The sequence below is a fragment of the Heteronotia binoei genome, chromosome 3, assembly GCF_032191835.1.
Source record: "Heteronotia binoei isolate CCM8104 ecotype False Entrance Well chromosome 3, APGP_CSIRO_Hbin_v1, whole genome shotgun sequence".
NCBI classification, from domain to species: Eukaryota; Metazoa; Chordata; class Lepidosauria; order Squamata; family Gekkonidae; genus Heteronotia; species Heteronotia binoei.
The window spans coordinates 40,707,924-40,725,189 of record NC_083225.1 but is presented as its reverse complement, the minus strand read 5'-3'; the positions used below and the strand labels follow the sequence as shown (position 1 = coordinate 40,725,189).

Genomic DNA, 17,266 nt, shown 5'->3' with positions numbered 1-17,266 from the left:
ATATATCTTGCTTTAAATCAATACCTGACAAGTCTTTTATGTAACTCTATGATGGTGTCATTTTGGTCTTCTACAAAAGACTATAAAAAGGGAAGAAAAACCTCTAGTGTTTCATATTTATATCTTGCTTCTCAGTGGGTTGCACCAGCATAGCTATAATGACTAAGTCAGCTGTTAAAGGTTTACTGTTTTTTATGTACATAAACATTATTACAGCTGATGGACATTTATAGAGACACACTGCTGATGTAAAGCCCATGGGTTATACAGACCTGTAAAATGTAAGTTGCTATAAAGGTTCTTTTTTAAAGGCTGCATTCTTAAAGCGATGGCTGGAAACATCTAAGCCAAACATGTTAAAAGACTTTAAAAATGGGAAAGTTAAGGACCAGCAATTATTCTGTTAGATACTTTCATGAACTCACCATTTTTTGGAATGGAATGGTGGGAGATTAAAATCTGCCTTGAGTCATTCAGAGAAAGGTGAACTATTAATGAAAAAATAAATAAAAATCTTGGAAATACATGTGGCTGAATACGGTGTCATAATTAAGAATATTTGACTGTTTATGATTAATAGAATTTGACAATTATTTGAATTTAAAGGTATTTGGTGGATACCCACAAAATTCAGATATGTTGCATTTATTCTATATTATTCTTATTCTGAAAATTCTAGTCGTTTTTCCACATTTGAAACAGTGGACTAGATATTAGGAGCAGAAATCATACTGCATTTGAGCCTTTTTAATGCTTTTTTTGTTGTTGTTTCTTGTAGCATTTTTCTACCCAAACACTTTGTTCAGATCTCAGAACAAAAATGGGGCACAGACTTATACATTGCTTCAGAGATGTGGGAAGTTGCAGGTTCTTTTGAGGCTGATCTGGTATCATACAGATGAAAGAAGGGTGTAGAAAGGAGCCCAAGAAAGCAGTTGTCGAACCACTATGGTAACTGAATTGGTCCTCTGAACAGCTTCGCACATTAGAAGTGCAGACAGCTGTAGGAACAAATGCATTGCATTTTATGTTTTTTGTGCATGTTGTACTTCCACCCTAATCCAGAAGAAAAAGTTTACAGGAAGCTATACAATCTGTCACACATCATGACTTCCCCTTCGGAAATCACTACGTTGCTGCAAACGTTAAAAGCGCAAGACACTTCATGCATCAGCTGGTCAGTGCTTTAACATCTGGACTTGCTGTTCCTTTTGCAAACGGAAAGATGGGATACTCAGGGTTAATGAGAGCCAGTTTGGTGTAGATGAGAGCTAGTTTGATGTAGTGGTTAAGTGCGTGGACTCTTATTTGGAAGAACTGGGTTTGATTTCCCACTCCTCCACTTGCACCTGCTGGAATGGCCTTGAGTTAGCCATAGCTCTGGCAGAGGTTGTCCTTGAAGGGGCAGCTGCTGTGAGAGCCCTCTCAGCCCCACCCACCTCACAGGGTGTCTGCTGTGTGGGGAGAAGATATGGGAGATTGTAAGCCGCTCTGAGTCTCTGATTCAGAGAGAAGGGCGGGATATAAATCTGCAATTCTTCATCCAACAAAAGCCACAAAAATGCCTCAGGTCAACATACAGGAACCATGGAAGTCCTTAATATTAACAGTTTATTTATAATGAAGATACACACATTACTAACTTTTCATCTAATGTTGGAGTAATTTTGCATCAAGAACCACATCTAAAAGCAGTGCTATTACAGGTAAGCTTAGAGTTGTATCAATTTGTTTGTCACAGGAATCAGCTATTAACTGCATATTTGGAACCTATTTGGTCAACATCAGCTTTTAAGGAGTCCATTGAAATGATACACCTTTTCATAGGAATGGCCAGTTTTAGCTGGGCTCTGATGACTTTCATGACAATTTACACATGAGTATAGCTTAAAACAGGGTCTTTTAACTTTTATTTATTATAATAAGTAAGATGCTTGGAAGACAAGAAAGGTTATTGAGACAAGTGATAATTCCTTACCTGAAATTAACATTGAATATCAATATACATGAGAAGTTATGGCAGAATTGCACATACCTAAACTCACTGCTTTCAATACACGTAGCACGCATAATTTTGCATGGGTGGCAGCAGTGTTTTTTAGATTTGAACATTACCTCGGTTAAAGGAAAGAGCAGGTATGTAATAGTTCATATTAAACCAATGTATCCTTATATATTTTTCATGTTTTATTATAAAAGGGGTGGTTAGCTACCATCAGTGTGTATGTGTGTGTGTATCAGATATATATGTGTGTGTGTGTGTGTGTGTGTGTATGTATGTGTGTTTAATGACCAAGGTCATAGTCATCGGGTGTTTTCGCACTTACGTTTTACTGGCGCGACGACCCTCCTCACGCCGGTGGATCTGCAGTGATTTCGCACTAGAAGCGCCGGCGCAGCCCAAAGAGCCGGCTACTTCCGTCGCTAAGCCAGCGCAAACGTTTTCCTGCTTCTTGGCGGTTTCCGTTTGCGCTGGCTTAGCGACGGAAGTAGCCGGCGCAATGGGCTGCGCCGGCGCTTCTAGTGCGAAATCACTGCAGATCCGCCGGCGTGAGGAGGGTCGTCGCGCCAGTAAGAGGTAAGTGCGAAAACACCCATCTAGTCCAACCCCTGGTATAATGCAGGAAATTCACAAATATCTCCCCCAACCCAGTGAATGACTCCTGTTCCATGCCCAGAAGATGGCAAAAAACCACTTCTCCAGGATTCCTGGCAAAACTGGCCAGAAGAAAAATTGCTTCCTGACCCCAAAGTGGTGAACAGCATTTCCCTGTGCATATAAATAGTCAGCAAAGCTCTCTCACCTAACAAGTGAAAATTTATAGGGTTGGATCACAAAGTGCGAGAGTATTTCTAGTGTCCCACAATGGGGATGCACAATTTCTATGGATTTCTCACTTGAGCTGAAGTTTCCTGAGCTGCATCTCAAGTTGTTCCCAAAGGTCTCCTGACCATTAGGAACATCTTTCTAAGTGTCACATTGTGGTGGTGGAAAGTGTCATCAAGTCACAGCTGACTTATGGTGACCCGGTAGGGTTTTTAAGGCAAGAGAAGTTCAAAAGTGGTTTGCCATTGCCTGCCTCCACATCACAATATTAGAATTCCTTGGAGTTCTGTTCCTCAAGTGGAATTCTGCTCGTAATTTATTGGATCCAACTCATTTGTCTTTACTCATTTTGCAGAGTGCCACCTGATAAAAGTATTGGTAACATCTAAGACATTGAGCCTTAAATTCCTTATGCATGCAGAAGGAATTAACACACTAGAAGCAAAATAGTTTCTCTGATTTGCATTCTGATCACCTGCTTTAGGGATGGTATTTAAGCATTTGTCAGATTATTTAAATCAGGGGTGTCAAACTCATGAGGGCTGGATCGGAGGTAAATGAGACCTTGTTGGGCCGGGCCATGTCAGGTTGGGCTAGGCCATGTTGGGCCAGGTCATGTGTATACCTACTTAAGATTAGATAGCAGAGAGATAAACTTTATAAAGGACAAAGACAAACAGAATTAAATATATATATTTTTAAAAACTTAAAACATGCTTTAAAACATTGTTGGTCTTAAAGGTGCTTTCTTTGTATTTCTCCCAGGGGATCCAGGGAACTGAGCAAAGGAAGCTCTGCCTCTTTCCTTCCTTCCCCAGGGGACTGAGAAGGGGAGGAGCCTCAGCCAATAGAAGGAAGAGAGGCTTCCTTCTAGCTCTGCTATGCAGTTGAGATAGCCCGATAAATCAAGCTCTGCCTCCCCCCCTTCCTTCCCAACGCAGGAGCCTCAGCCAATGGAGAAAACAGGCTTTGCTCTGTAGTTCCTGTGCAACTGAGCAAGCCTGGCAAAGCAAACTGTTATGCAGAAGGTAGTAAGATATAGGTGGAAGAAGCAGATGATAGCCATTTGCTCGGGGGTCTGATAGGAGACCACTGGCGTCCTGATTCAGCCTGCGTACCACATGTTTGACTCCCCTGATATAATTTCCTTTCATTCTATGGCAGATCTTTTAAACTGGTTACTATACAGTTATCAGTTTAATAAGCTGGAACTTGTGGTGGCTCTTATCACTCAACGACTCATTTAAGTCCAGCAGGCTCACTACACAGGTGGTAAGTTTTGCCATCCGTGCCAAAATGCTGGTAATGAAAGGTTTGCAGTAATGTGGTCAAATGCATCAGATCTGAACAGAGTCATGCAGCAGCTGTTATGTGGAACCAGCATTATCACATGCAAATCTTAGCAATTTATATTGAAAAATGTTCATAACTTTTAGAAACATAAGCCATGGTAACTCTGCTAACTAAAAAAACCCTAAAATACTGAAAAGTAGAAAATTACAGGTTTTGTACCTTTGGAATGGGCTGCTCACAAAATGGCTTAATGAAGATTTGTTACTTTAATGCACTTTAATCAAGATTATTAAAGAGTGGTGCAATGGTAGACCCTCCCCTCCAAACAGTGTTTAAAAGGTTGAGTGGCAATTCTTACCTACTTTAGTTATTCTGAGTGCATTCCAGGTTAGTAATTTTTGATACCTTTTATTCATCAATTAAAAATATGTACTAGTACAGGATTATGAGAATCTCCTCAACATTCATTGAAAGAGTGGGAGGAACCCACCCTTTAAACTCTGTGTGATCACAAGGAAAATAATGCTGCTAAATAAAGCTAGGAGTATCTAATCTGGGACTCAATTCTAATGAATATATTATTCACCATCTGGTTTTTATACTGTTTTAACTTCTATGTTCCAACTTCTACTGTTCTATGTTTTAATTATGTTTTTTCTTGTAACTGTTTTTTGGAATTATTTGAACCAAATTATTTGAACATCACCCAAAGCCCTGCAATGGCAGGGATGGGAAGATCTATAAATTTAATAATAATAAAAAATCAAATAAATTATCTTGACTATAGCTAACCAAGTAGGCAATTTCCAACATCATGCCGGTGTAAGTTTAATCAATAGTGGCATCCACCCAGAATCAAACCATGATCATATTAGAGATTTTACAAATATCAACAAGCACTTTAAATAACATAGAATAAAGTAGTCTGGTTTAATGAACATCATCTTTAGCACATGCATGTGGTGATAGTGGAAAGGGACCTCTTCTGTTATCCTTGTTGGGATTCCAAAGAGACATGTACAAAAATTTTCCATGTGCACACATGGAAAGACAGTGGTACACTGTTACTTCTAGAGGCAACCCCTCACATCCTATGAGGTGCTGATCTGAAGCCCCCATTAATTTAGGTGGTGTTAGGGGAGTATGGGAGATTGTTGCCACTTGAACACATGGTGTTTTGGATCCTTGGCTATCATCCTTATCAGGAATGTAATAAACTTTTGGGGAGGGAAGGCAGCATGGTATAGCTTGCTCATGTCAGATTTCGGTGGGACAGGCACCAGGGTTACTGGAACCCACCCCCGTTCTTATGGCATTGAAGGTGGGCACAGCAGCAGCAGGCAGTGTGGCACCAAGCACCTCTGTGCCCACACTGCTGCACTGCACCCGCTCAGTCTTCCCAGGTCTGTGCTCCTGTGGCAGGCAAGAAGGGCAAGCACAGTAAGGGAAAGGGTACTGGGAGTGGCAGGAAGGAGGTGCTGGCTTTCTCTGAGGCCAGATAGCGCCTTAGGTGGCCACTTACCTGGCCTACTGGGACGTGCCAGCCTTGGATTTCAGTACTTAGATGGGAGGCCACCAACAAAGTCTCTGTGGACGATGGCAATGGCAAACCACCTCTACTTCTCACTTGCCTTGCTGGAGTCTCCATAAATTGGTTGTGACTTGATGGCACTTATGTACATATGTAATGAATCTTTGAGCACTGTTGTGTATAGAAGATGGATAACTTGAAGTAGTAAATTTAACTTTAAACTTTTACAGCTAAATAAAACTTTTTGCTGAAAAGTGGCTCAAAGAATTGGAAGAGAATGAGATCATCTTTTGTTTTATTGCAATTATGATGGTCAAATAAATTGGTGTTTTCCTAGCAGCATTTCTCCAGAAACCTACAGTTTTCATATACATCTGATTTCAGTCTTCTTTCCCTTTAAAAAAAAATATGCTTCTCACTAGATTAAGAGCTTCAAAGAGTATTTGTTCAAAACTTGCATATCTGCACAAATGTCTTATATCTAACTTGAATGAGAGAAATCACTGAAATGTTGCCACTGTTCTTCTTTAAAGAATGCTGTAATCTGTGTGTGGGAGCCAAGTAGCTGATTTTTATCACAAAGCTGCAATCTTTGTTATGTACCACATCTCATAGGGGCACCTGAATGATGTAGTGCACGAATCATGGGCTAAGCGTGTGTGTTACAGGGATCGGCTCAGCTGCATGAAGCCTGCGGTTGGCCTGTCTTGCCAGTACCCGTAGGTGTCATCAGGTGAACAGGCAATTACTGGGAAACAAGCCAGGCTATGGAAAAGTAACTCAAAGAAAAAGACTGACAAGTAAATAAACTATCACAGCTTCATTAGCTTACTGGATCCCCCTAGCATTTTATGTAAAAAAGCAAACAATCGCGATTTTGTCCATTTTTAAAAAAATGTTACAAAATTTCAAATGTGCAGAATGTTTTCTTGAAAATTTCGCAAGACTCTTGAAATACTGGATCACCACATGCAACAACTATAATCTTATAGATAAACAGAACACAGGCATTTATGCTGAGCATGCCTTGAAGGAATGGATGTGATAGAAATCCCAGAAATAAAAATAAATAAAATAAAAGTTTTGCGTTGCATACAAAAGGTTATACCCAGAATTAAACTTTGTTGGTCTTAAAGGTGTCACCAAATTCAAACTTTGTTATGGATCCACTCAATGGGCATGGAATGGTATGCAGGTTTTCAGCCAAATCTCCTCAGAAATATATGAGCAGGAGAACACACATACTGAACTATAGTTTATACTTCACTTTCACCAACAATAAAAAAGTAACACACTTGGGTGTGACTTGTTCAAAGGACTTTAAAGGCCCAATTTTGCACTTGGAATCTTCTGCCTGCCGTTTTACAGGCAAAAGTAAATGTGAAACGTTTTATAGCCATTGGACTTTTCTGCTACTTCCAGGTAACTTAAGCAGGTGAGAAATCACATCTGTTTTATGATGAAGGAGACGAAACAATATCTTTCATAGATTATTAAAAAATCATACCAGTAAAACCCATTAAGGCACCCTCTCTTGACTGCTTCCGGAGTCCTTCTTCATCTTGAAAGTCAATATATACAAGGTCTATGGCTTGCAAGCCAAAAGCTTTTGCTGTGACAATAATTTTTTGTCTGGCATAAAGAATATCAAGGGTGTCTTTACTGCTAGTTGAACCTGAAGAGAAAGCATAAGACAAAATAATGGCACAAGTTAAAAAATCTTTGCAATGTAAATGTATCTAACATTAGCTTTGTTTCCCCACAATGAAAAAGTTCTCTCTCTCAAATTTCTTCACTGCAACACCTATTAGAAGGGGTTTTTGTTGTAAACAAAATATCAAAACTGCTTTTACAAAAAAAGTCCTCTTTTTCTTTCTATTAGTTTTTTAAATGTAGGGTGGGTTTTTTTAAAAAAATCCTATGACCTGAGCACATAGAGACGAGGGAGCTTTTCTTCAGTACAAAATTTAGAGTGGATCTATTTTTAGTTAACTATTTGCTGTTGTCTATTATTGTCACAATGGAAAAAAGCACTCACTGAAAAAGTAATGTTATTTCTATAATTAAATCTTCAGTGACACTCAAATTTAATCCAGGATAGACCCATTTATTTCTGTAGAACAAAGGCCGCTTTAGCTGAAAATGACTGTTTTCTATTGTAACCTAACAATTTGATTTTATACATATTAATTGGAAATACATTCATTATTTTCAATGACACTGTCTTCAAATTCAGAACAGAGTCCCTGGTCATAACATTTGAGAAATGTGATAGATAATTTTTGAGTTTTCAAAAAAGCATTTGTAAAATCTGAGTCTACAGAATACCTAATACTCTAACCCCTCTCTTCTCAAAGGAACACCAGCAGTTTTGACTTGGGTTGCCATCTTATAAGGAACAAATTAAGATGTTGTTACTTCTATTTTTAGGTCCCCTCCCATTTGAGATTATTTGGTTCTAAACTGCACTCAAAAATCTATGGAGATTAATCAGATCAAGAGAAAGGTATTTAGTCAAAAGTAAATAATAGATAGAGATGATTTCGGTCTCCTTTTTGGTTTTGAAGATATTGTATCAGCAGCTGCAGGCAGAAAGTCAACAAGAAGTACCAGTGTTCCTAGGGGAAATATTTCCTTGTACGCATAAAAACAAACTAAAATTCTAAGTAATTATAATTATTTTAAAATATTAACATTGGTCTTCTCTGTCACTAAAAGATTCCCCTCAACATGTTCGAAGAATGTTTCTGGGAAAAAAAATATTTATATAGATATGATCATTCAGATTATTCAACTGATATCAACAATTATGTTTCATTGTTAGCTAGAGACCAATTAGCAGACTGTTTTTGTAAGTTATAACTGTAATAGATATTAGATTTCAAGACAGCAATAATCCTTATTACACATGAGCAAGAGTTATGGGAAGCAGCACAAAGAAACTTCAGGCCTGTTAATGTGATCAAGAGTGGTGAATATACTATCATAGGGTCCATTTTTTTAAAAAATAAAGGCCACTATCCAGCATAGATTTAGCTGAACATATTTCAATGGACTTTAAATGGGTATAAGCATGACTAAGTCTGTTGGGCTGTTAGCCGTAATGGTTCACACATTTTCTCAATCCTCCCCGCAAAAGGACACACCTATGCTGGCACGAAAATCCTCTCCTCCGAAGACTACTGCATCCAAATGAAGGCCAATCCGGGGTCCTGCTCTCAGTGTTTCTTCACAAACTGCCTTGAAATATAACACAAACATGAGTGCAAGAACAGACTGGGCTAAATTTATATTTATTGTCAGAAAGATGCTGATTTTACATCTAAAATTATATCTTCCTCGGAAAGGTGTGGGATGGGAGTATCAGGATTCCCTTTCAATGCTTTGCTTTTAAAACTGTACACCTACTAAAAATTACACGACCTACCAAAGACAATGTTTGGATACAAATATACCCACTGTGGTTAAAGTAATTTCCCTACCCTTTCATGAATAAGCTTTCTAACATGTCAAGAAGTCTGGAATGATTGTAGCAGTACAGTAGTGCTTCGTTTTAAAGTAATAATACTTGTAACTTTTGTAAAACTCGGGAATATTTAATACTGCTGCAATTTATGTAGTATCCTGACCACAATTTGTTGTAGATGGAATATACATTGCCTTAACAACACTGAAGAATGAATTTTTATTATGGTGTTTTCAAAATGTATAGATCATTATCTTCAACTCAGACTCAAACAGCTAATGTAAAATGCAACAAGTAGCACGGAATACTATTGAAAAAGCAAATGACGCCTTGGGGGCATCATCCCAGTATTATAGCAAATGTTGTCTAATCACAGCATGTGTGGGTGTGTGTCCATGTATTTTAAGTGTAACTGGTGGCAAACTAAAATATGACATATGTGGCTGGGAAATTAGTACCACACAGTATAAACTGCAACACGTCTGCTAAATCTCAAAACTGCAGTTCATTTGGCTAGCTTTTGTTTTAATATATTGTAATGGAAACTGTAAATCTCTCTATGTAGCAGGGTGGCATTGTGATTTATTATGAGCTACCTTGCATGTGGAACATTAGTTGAGACTATACTTTCATAGCTTATGAATCTTCTTCCTCCTTTGCACTCTGAGGGGAGAAGCCCAGTAAAAAAACAGAGAACAACAGACTAAGACACAAACTCCTACTAAGCTTGAACATATATCATTACCAATCCAGTACATTTCAGCGGGGAGAAAAAAAATATTTGAGGCATTCCGGAAAATAACAGATTATCATGGTAGCCACAAGTGGCTCTCAGCGGTTCCACCTAATAACACAAAACTTTTCCAGGAAACCTTGGCATAGCCTAGGCCTGCATTCTCGGTTCAATTTCATCATTGTTAGTATCTTTCCTCCACAGAATCATAAAGGCTGGATGCCAAGAGTAGGCAGCTATTTGCATGCATTTTATCAACATCAAGCCACATTGTAAAGATGGATGCGGGGGGGGGGGAATAACATTTTTGCAGGGCAGATGGAAGATAATTCCAACACTTTAATGCTATTTTTCCCTATAATGGGTAATAAGAAATCTCAAATCTGTTTTTTTTTTTACATTGCTGCTGCCATGGAATGTAATTTTTTTTTAAAAAATTGCAACATTTTGTGAAACACAGAAGTGCTTTCTCAAGATGTTAGACTACACACACACACTACGTCCACACACCCATTATTATTTATTCATTATCAGGTTAGCTGCTAAGATATTAAGCACCATTATATCTATGAGGAGCTCAAGGGATATAGGTCTTTTATTGGAAATCCCCAAAGAATTGATATTAGTAGGGAATTGTTATATAGGATTGTCCATGGTACAGGGAACTGATATTTCAATTAATATTATGGATAATGAATGCTTTTATATAAACTAAGAAACAAACCTAACATTTTTTAAGAATTGTAATCCACTTTCCCCCCAGTTACTTGCTTATTGATGAAAAATTGACTACTTTATGCAGAAGTGTTAGCTAAACTACATTAATGCTTACCTTAAAATTGAGCAGCCCCATTGCTGTTTCCACAAAAGGGATGAAATGCATTGGTTCTACAAGTGTGCGGCCTTTTGTGTGGCCTGCAAATTTCTCTGTAAACTAAAAATAGAGCAAATGGAGGAGAGGAGGAGAAATATTATCAGGATTTGTCCTCCCACAAATATCTACAAAACAGTATGTCTTTCTGAACTTTGCATTGGTGTGAAATGCCACTAAACAGAATAAACAAAGCCAGAGTGCTAATGAGAAAACAAAACAAAACCCACAAAGCTCTGGAAGAGGTCTGTTCGTATAGGCCTATCATTTAGAATGCCAGCATTACTGTATATTTTGAAGTGGGAAGGTTTAGTTGCAAAAATATTTGCCTAACACCTATCACCCTGACTTAGTTAAATGCAAATCAGCAGGCTCTTAAAAAACAAAGAAGTATTGATATACCTGACATTCTGTTTTGTTTCATGTCTGACACTGACATGGCTGTGAATGTTCCTCCAAAGTGGCACCCACATTATTCATTACAGCACCGTTACTCTTTGTTCTGGGGGTCTTTTCTTCATAATTTTTAGCTTACCTAGGAAAGGCCTTAAAAAGGAAGTTTAATTCTTTGAAGACCAAAGCTCTCCAATTTTTTCCATGAGACCAGTTCACAGCTAGCTCTGAGCCGCCGGTGGGGTAGCCCAAATTCCAAAATCTATCATCTGGAAATATACAAAAGCCCTTGCATAGATTTCCCCCACACTCTTTTTCAAAAAGGGAAAAGGGGGGGGGGGGAGGAAACTACCTCTGTATATTGTAAATCTATTATGTCTTTCTAGATCTAGTAATGTGCTGGGAGATAAACATTTCACAGACATGTTAAAGAAATTTTAGTCAATAAAGAAAGGGGGGGGAAACCCATACACCAATTTTATATTTAAGGAATATTTAACCATTAATGGATATCAAAGGAAAAGAGAATTTTAATCATCTCTCCATTCAGTCTCAGTTGGGTAAATCATATCTAAGAGATTTGCATAAATATAAACCATCAAAGACTTTTCATCTTCAAAGGGGGTTTCAAGACCCTATAAGCTTTGTACTGTAATCATCACAGGTCACAACCCTGCAGGAATAAGGCTGCTATGGCAACATAAAAAACTAATGCTTAAGGCTTAGCATAATATTCTGACTAATAGAAAGGAAACTCATTTTAAAAGCTGGCAGCCTATTTTCCAGAAGCTGGATTAGAGGTGTTATTTCCCCTTTTACCCCCCCTCCCAATTTCACCCCTCCCCAAAAGAAAGGGAAATCTAATCACCGAAATCTTTAAAAAGCTTCCAACCAATTTGCAGTAACTTTACATTAGGCCAAAATAAATCACGCCTTTCCGCAAGAAAAAAATGTACACCCTCCTTTTAAAAAACATGTATTATCACCCTCGTTGCCATGCAGCCTGTCAAATCATATGATAGTTAGCCACAGAATATAAGGAATTAAAAAGAAAAATCTGCAGTATGATTGTGCAAAGAATGCCATGCAAAGCAATTGAGGAGTGACACTTTAGTTAGTTTTGATTAATTTAAAAACCCACAGAACTGCAATAATAAAACAATTTCAGCATGCCATTCAGTTCTAGCTCATTTTAACAAGCTAGCTGGTATAAGCTGGCTATGACCTGAAATGAAAACTTAAATGGCAACCCTTTTGTGTGCTAAATGTGTGTCCTTTTTTAAAAAAAACAACAACCCCAAAATACCATCAATCTATTTTATTTATCTCAATTTTTATTTTACTGCATTTCATTGGGAAGGTAGAATGGGAACCTTTTTGTCAATATCGTCTCCCCATCTTCTTTATTTGATTTTTTTAAAATGGTTATTAGCACCAAATACAAAAGGCAACTAGTGGAGAAGTTTCAATTAATTTTTTTCAAAAGGAGACGATTAAATGTTTCCGGCCTGGTAAAGTGTTCATTTCAGTGAGAGGGGATGGAAAAAAGGGAGGAGGGGGCAAAAAACAAAGATTGGGGAGGGGATGAAGTAGCAGGCCTTAGCAATTCTTTCAATTCCAGTGCACACCCGATAGTGTGTTGGGAAGAATGCCCACTGTTCAGGATTTGTGGGAGAATTGTCCCACGACAAAGAAGGGAGAGTTATGCTTGTTATAGTCCAATAAGCCATGCCAGTCAAACAAGTACCCATACTAGGGACAAAAGGAAAGCAGGAGATTCTCATACAAAAGAAAACAAGTAAGCCCATCTTTTAGTTGGGCCTCAGTCTTCAGGTTTTATGCTTCACATAAATAAAAATGAAGGGGTGGAAAATAAATAGCCAAAAAAAGCCTGCCATTATGCTAGCCAGCCTTAAAACAAAAGCTGATAGTCTAACTGAACATGGTGCATCCTTGGGTTTGAGTGAAATAAATGCAGCGAGATGATATAAGCCAAGGCTAATTTATTTTCAAAAGAGAAAAGTGTTAAAAATCAAAACAAGAGAGGGGAAAGTTGGGTCTTCCTTCTCATGTCCAAATAATGGGGGTGGAGGTGGGGAGCTTGAACATGTCTTATCAAGGTAAACTATATTTTTTAATACCAAAGCATTTGTTGGAACAGAAAATAAATATTTAGAACCATCAAATTCCAGAAGAATAATCATTAGCCTGCAGTAGCAAAAACTACAAAGTAGTGAATATTGCCTTCCACATGTTGGTAGTACAATAACTTTGTTAGTCTTTAAGATCTCACACAACTCTTGGTTGCTTTCTTGTATAACCGCAAGCTTTGTATAATAATAAACTTCAATGAATTGTTAGTAACCTCCCCACTCTCAAAAAAAAAATCCATTAAAGGACAAAAAAACTAAGGGCCAACTATGTAGCAATGTATTAGTTTAGTTTTTTAATTCAATAATATTCTCTGCACAGAAGTTCTTTGGTGTTAAATGTGACCATGGGTTAGATGTTACCTGATTTATTTTTCTTCATGGTTTTTAGACAGAAAGACCCTCTGAGCACTCAAACTTCTTCAAATAATGAAATATCAGAATGAATTTTTACTACTTTAGAGGTATTTCCCCGAAATAATGGTATCACAAAATAAAACATGTCCCTCCTTAACAATTAAAATAAGTATAGCATAATTAGGCCTATTTCAAAGTTTTCTTAAGTAATCTGAAATGCCAACCATTTACATTTCAGGTTTTTATTGGCTGAAAAGTCAGTCATGAAACACAAACACACCTGTCAGCAATTAAAAAGGAAGAAACAGAGAACTGGACAGGAAATAATATCTGTGCTAATTAAAAACACTAGTTAAAAGCTTCCTGTTTGTTCTTCTAGTTGCCCTAAGGAGTGACCTTTACTTCTCCTCCTCACCATAATTTTTCATATGTTGCTAAAATGTTTTTCTCCATCTCTCCACAGTTTCAAAAAACTTCCATGTACACCAAGTATTTAACTCAGAATCAGTCAACATTTACTATAATGGAAGAGGAGGTCAACTCCTAACCACGTTTATTTTGCCTTAGTGAGGTCATAGCTCATTAAAACAGTATACAAAACAGTAATTTTTGTAAAATTAAAAATACTTGGCATGAGTTCTGTATGCAGTTCTAATCCCTAACTCTTCTCCCAGAAGTATTGCTCTTTGAAATATAGTTTTGAAGCCAATTCCAAATATGTGTTACTAGTTCCAAAGACTAATTCAAAATTAGACAAAGGCCTTCAACTAAAGTTGTGGTATGTGAACTTCCTTATGTGCTCACCCATCTTATTTCTTCTATGTTTTCAACTTTAGGTAGCATCAAACTGGTAGGAAGAATGTTGGACCCAAAAATGACCTTCATGTCTTCTTCAGCAAGACCACTGGGCACTGAATTTATCCTTACACACTTTTCCATCCGGCCAAACTCAAATCCTTCAAGTGTTTTTACAGTAGTTGTTCGTGCTTCTGCCTACATTAAAAAAGAGAGATAAATCTAACTCAGTATTTAAATACAAACTTAATCAATCAATCAGGAAGGTATCTGTGACTACTTTTAAAAACAAAGGCGTATCACTGTGCTTTAATTTTAATAAGCTTTATTTCTTCACCATTCATTCAAAAAGATATAATGAGATACAAATAGCGTAACAGTTTTGAACAGAATATGTTCACATTGACATGATTACAAAGAGTCCAGCATATATGACAAAAATGGAGTTTTTTCCAAAATGAAAAGTTAAAACACTTTCAAAAATAACAATGTTTAATCCCATATATTTTCACATAAGCAGCCATATTACTGAGGTATTTATTTGTCTGTTATAAGGTAATAATATTCACAGTAATCCAAAAAAATCCAGAATGTACATACATTCTGTTTCCTGAGGCAATTAAAAAAAGAACACACACCTTCTCAGGTAGACACATTTTCTATGAAAACTGAAGTAAAATGAATATCTATGAATAATTTTTGTTTTCAGTATAACTAAGTACTTTGCTGAAAATGAAATGCTTTTATTGGGCTGAAATAAAATAGAAACACAGACAAAATATAAACAAGCGCTTGGGAGTCTCTGCTTCCTGCCAATTTCAGTTTCAAAACAAAAATTCCTTCAACTTGGCAACAGCCCTTAACAAATTCTCATTGTCAAAATGAACACTTATCAAAAGCAATTTCATTTGTGATGGATAATATATGTGTGAATAGGCAGAAGAGGTTACAAAATGTGGTCTGAGTTAAACAGTGTGAGGAAACAGTAGCTTACAGTTGTCAGGATTGATCAGGATAAGGTCACCATAACCAGTTTCATATGATATACTGATTTACAAGACCAATAATTAGGATAAGTTTAGCCAGAAGAAAGCAATGGCCCCTCCCCAGCAACCATGAAAGAGACAGAAAGTTAATGACACTCAAAACAATCATCAGCTTGGAAATTACCACCTGTGTATTCCCAAATGTTGACTTTAATATGTGTCTGACTGATGGAGAAAGGAAAAAGCTCTCACATGCAGACATATATCAGTGTTGTATATTATGGCATACTGGAGCTGTATGAGGGAGTCCTTCATTTGAAATCTTCAACTTTAGATCCCTTTAAACAAGCACCTTGTGATGTGACACATAAGCAACCCCCTTCTTGGCTCTCAAAATTGTATTGTGAGATCACAGTTGCGTGGAAGGGGGCATCTTATTTGGCAGAAGAACATCCATGCACACTTCTGCTGAGACAAGATATCCATCAAACTAGGGCAGAGCGCAACAGCGTCAAATTTACACTATTCTGCTTGGCAATAACAAAAACACAAAAAAGTCCTGTTGTTTTGCTCACTAAGGAAGCATTGAGCCCCCAAATGACAGTACAATGCAGAATTCTAAAAAAACAGCATTTACACATGCACCCTTCCAGTTCATCTTCAAGCAGTCTCCCAATATCCCCTTTGCCCACAAGGGCAACAGATGCTTTTTGAGATTCAGCGCCATATAAAACAGTCAAGCCTAATTCAGATAGAATTGGTAAATTCATGCCTCATTCCCCCTATGAAAATATTCCCTGCACATAAAAAAATCCAGCATGTCAAAAGTGTCATCCAGTTAAAGGAATCATAGTTAATTAATCATAAGTTTTACAATGCCATCCAAAGCAGCTTCACCCTTTGAAGCCTCCAGTGGACTTAACGGGATAACTCTGCTTAGGATGGCACTATTAGTCATGTAATGCATTGTAGCTATCTCTCATTAATTAATTGATTATATCTGCATTAATTTGCATATGATTAAAACCAATAGTTTAGAAGAACATTTTGCATATTTGGATTTTAGATTATGCATGAATGTAACTAGGATTTTTTTTTTCCTGTGGGGAGGCACTGAGGGGGTGTGTCACTGTCTGACAACACAGAAATAAAATAAAAAATCACTCACCAGCAAAGCAGATCTTGACAACAACTCTGAGAATTCCCTCTGGATCCTCCAAGGGAATGGGGTGAGATGCTGGAGCTATTCTATGACACACATACCCCTCCATTCTCCTGTTTCCTCCAGTCAGGGCCGGCACGTCCATTAGGTAATCTTAAGTGGTCAACTATGGGTGCAGCCCTGGGGAGGTGAAAAATTGGGCAACCCCCCTTCCAGGTGGTGGGTAGGGGGAGCAAGCAAGGAAGAGAGAACTGCTGCCCTTCCTGCTTGCAGATAAAGGCCTCACTGATCAGCGGATTGTTGGGCCCTTTCACCTGCACCCTCCCGCACATTTTAAATTGCCCAGGAGGGAGGGAGCAGCAGAGGCAAAGACAAAGGCGGTGTGCATGCATGCATTCGGATTGCAGCGCATGCAGCCAGGCCACACTGCGCTGGGGCATGGCAAGGAAGGGAGCTGGGGCCTGAGGGAGCTTAGATGTCCTTTACGAGACATCATAAATAGATCCCTCCTGGAGGGGCGTTTTCCAACACCCTTGAAAGAGGCTATGGTCCGCCCCCTCCTGAAAAAAAGTACAGCAGATCCGGCCGAATTGCCAAATTACCGACCGGTCTCTAATTTACCGTTTTTAGGTAAAATTATCGAGAGGGCAGTGGCATTGCAGTTGCAGGGTTTTCTGGATGACGCTTCCATCCTAGACCCTT

General features: G+C 38.0%; 1 protein-coding gene across 1 annotated transcript in view; it reads right to left on the bottom strand.

The window, feature by feature from the left end:
• Nucleotides 1-17,266, bottom strand: part of CLYBL (citramalyl-CoA lyase) — a 288,779-nt gene that overhangs the window by 26,005 nt on the left and 245,508 nt on the right. The window contains exons 3-6 of the mRNA XM_060233663.1: nucleotides 14,426-14,614; nucleotides 10,683-10,784; nucleotides 8,798-8,891; nucleotides 7,159-7,326 (exon numbers count right to left, since the gene is read on the bottom strand). Coding sequence (XP_060089646.1) covers nucleotides 7,159-7,326; nucleotides 8,798-8,891; nucleotides 10,683-10,784; nucleotides 14,426-14,614 — 553 coding nt within the window. The remainder of the gene's footprint in view (nucleotides 1-7,158; nucleotides 7,327-8,797; nucleotides 8,892-10,682; nucleotides 10,785-14,425; nucleotides 14,615-17,266) is intronic.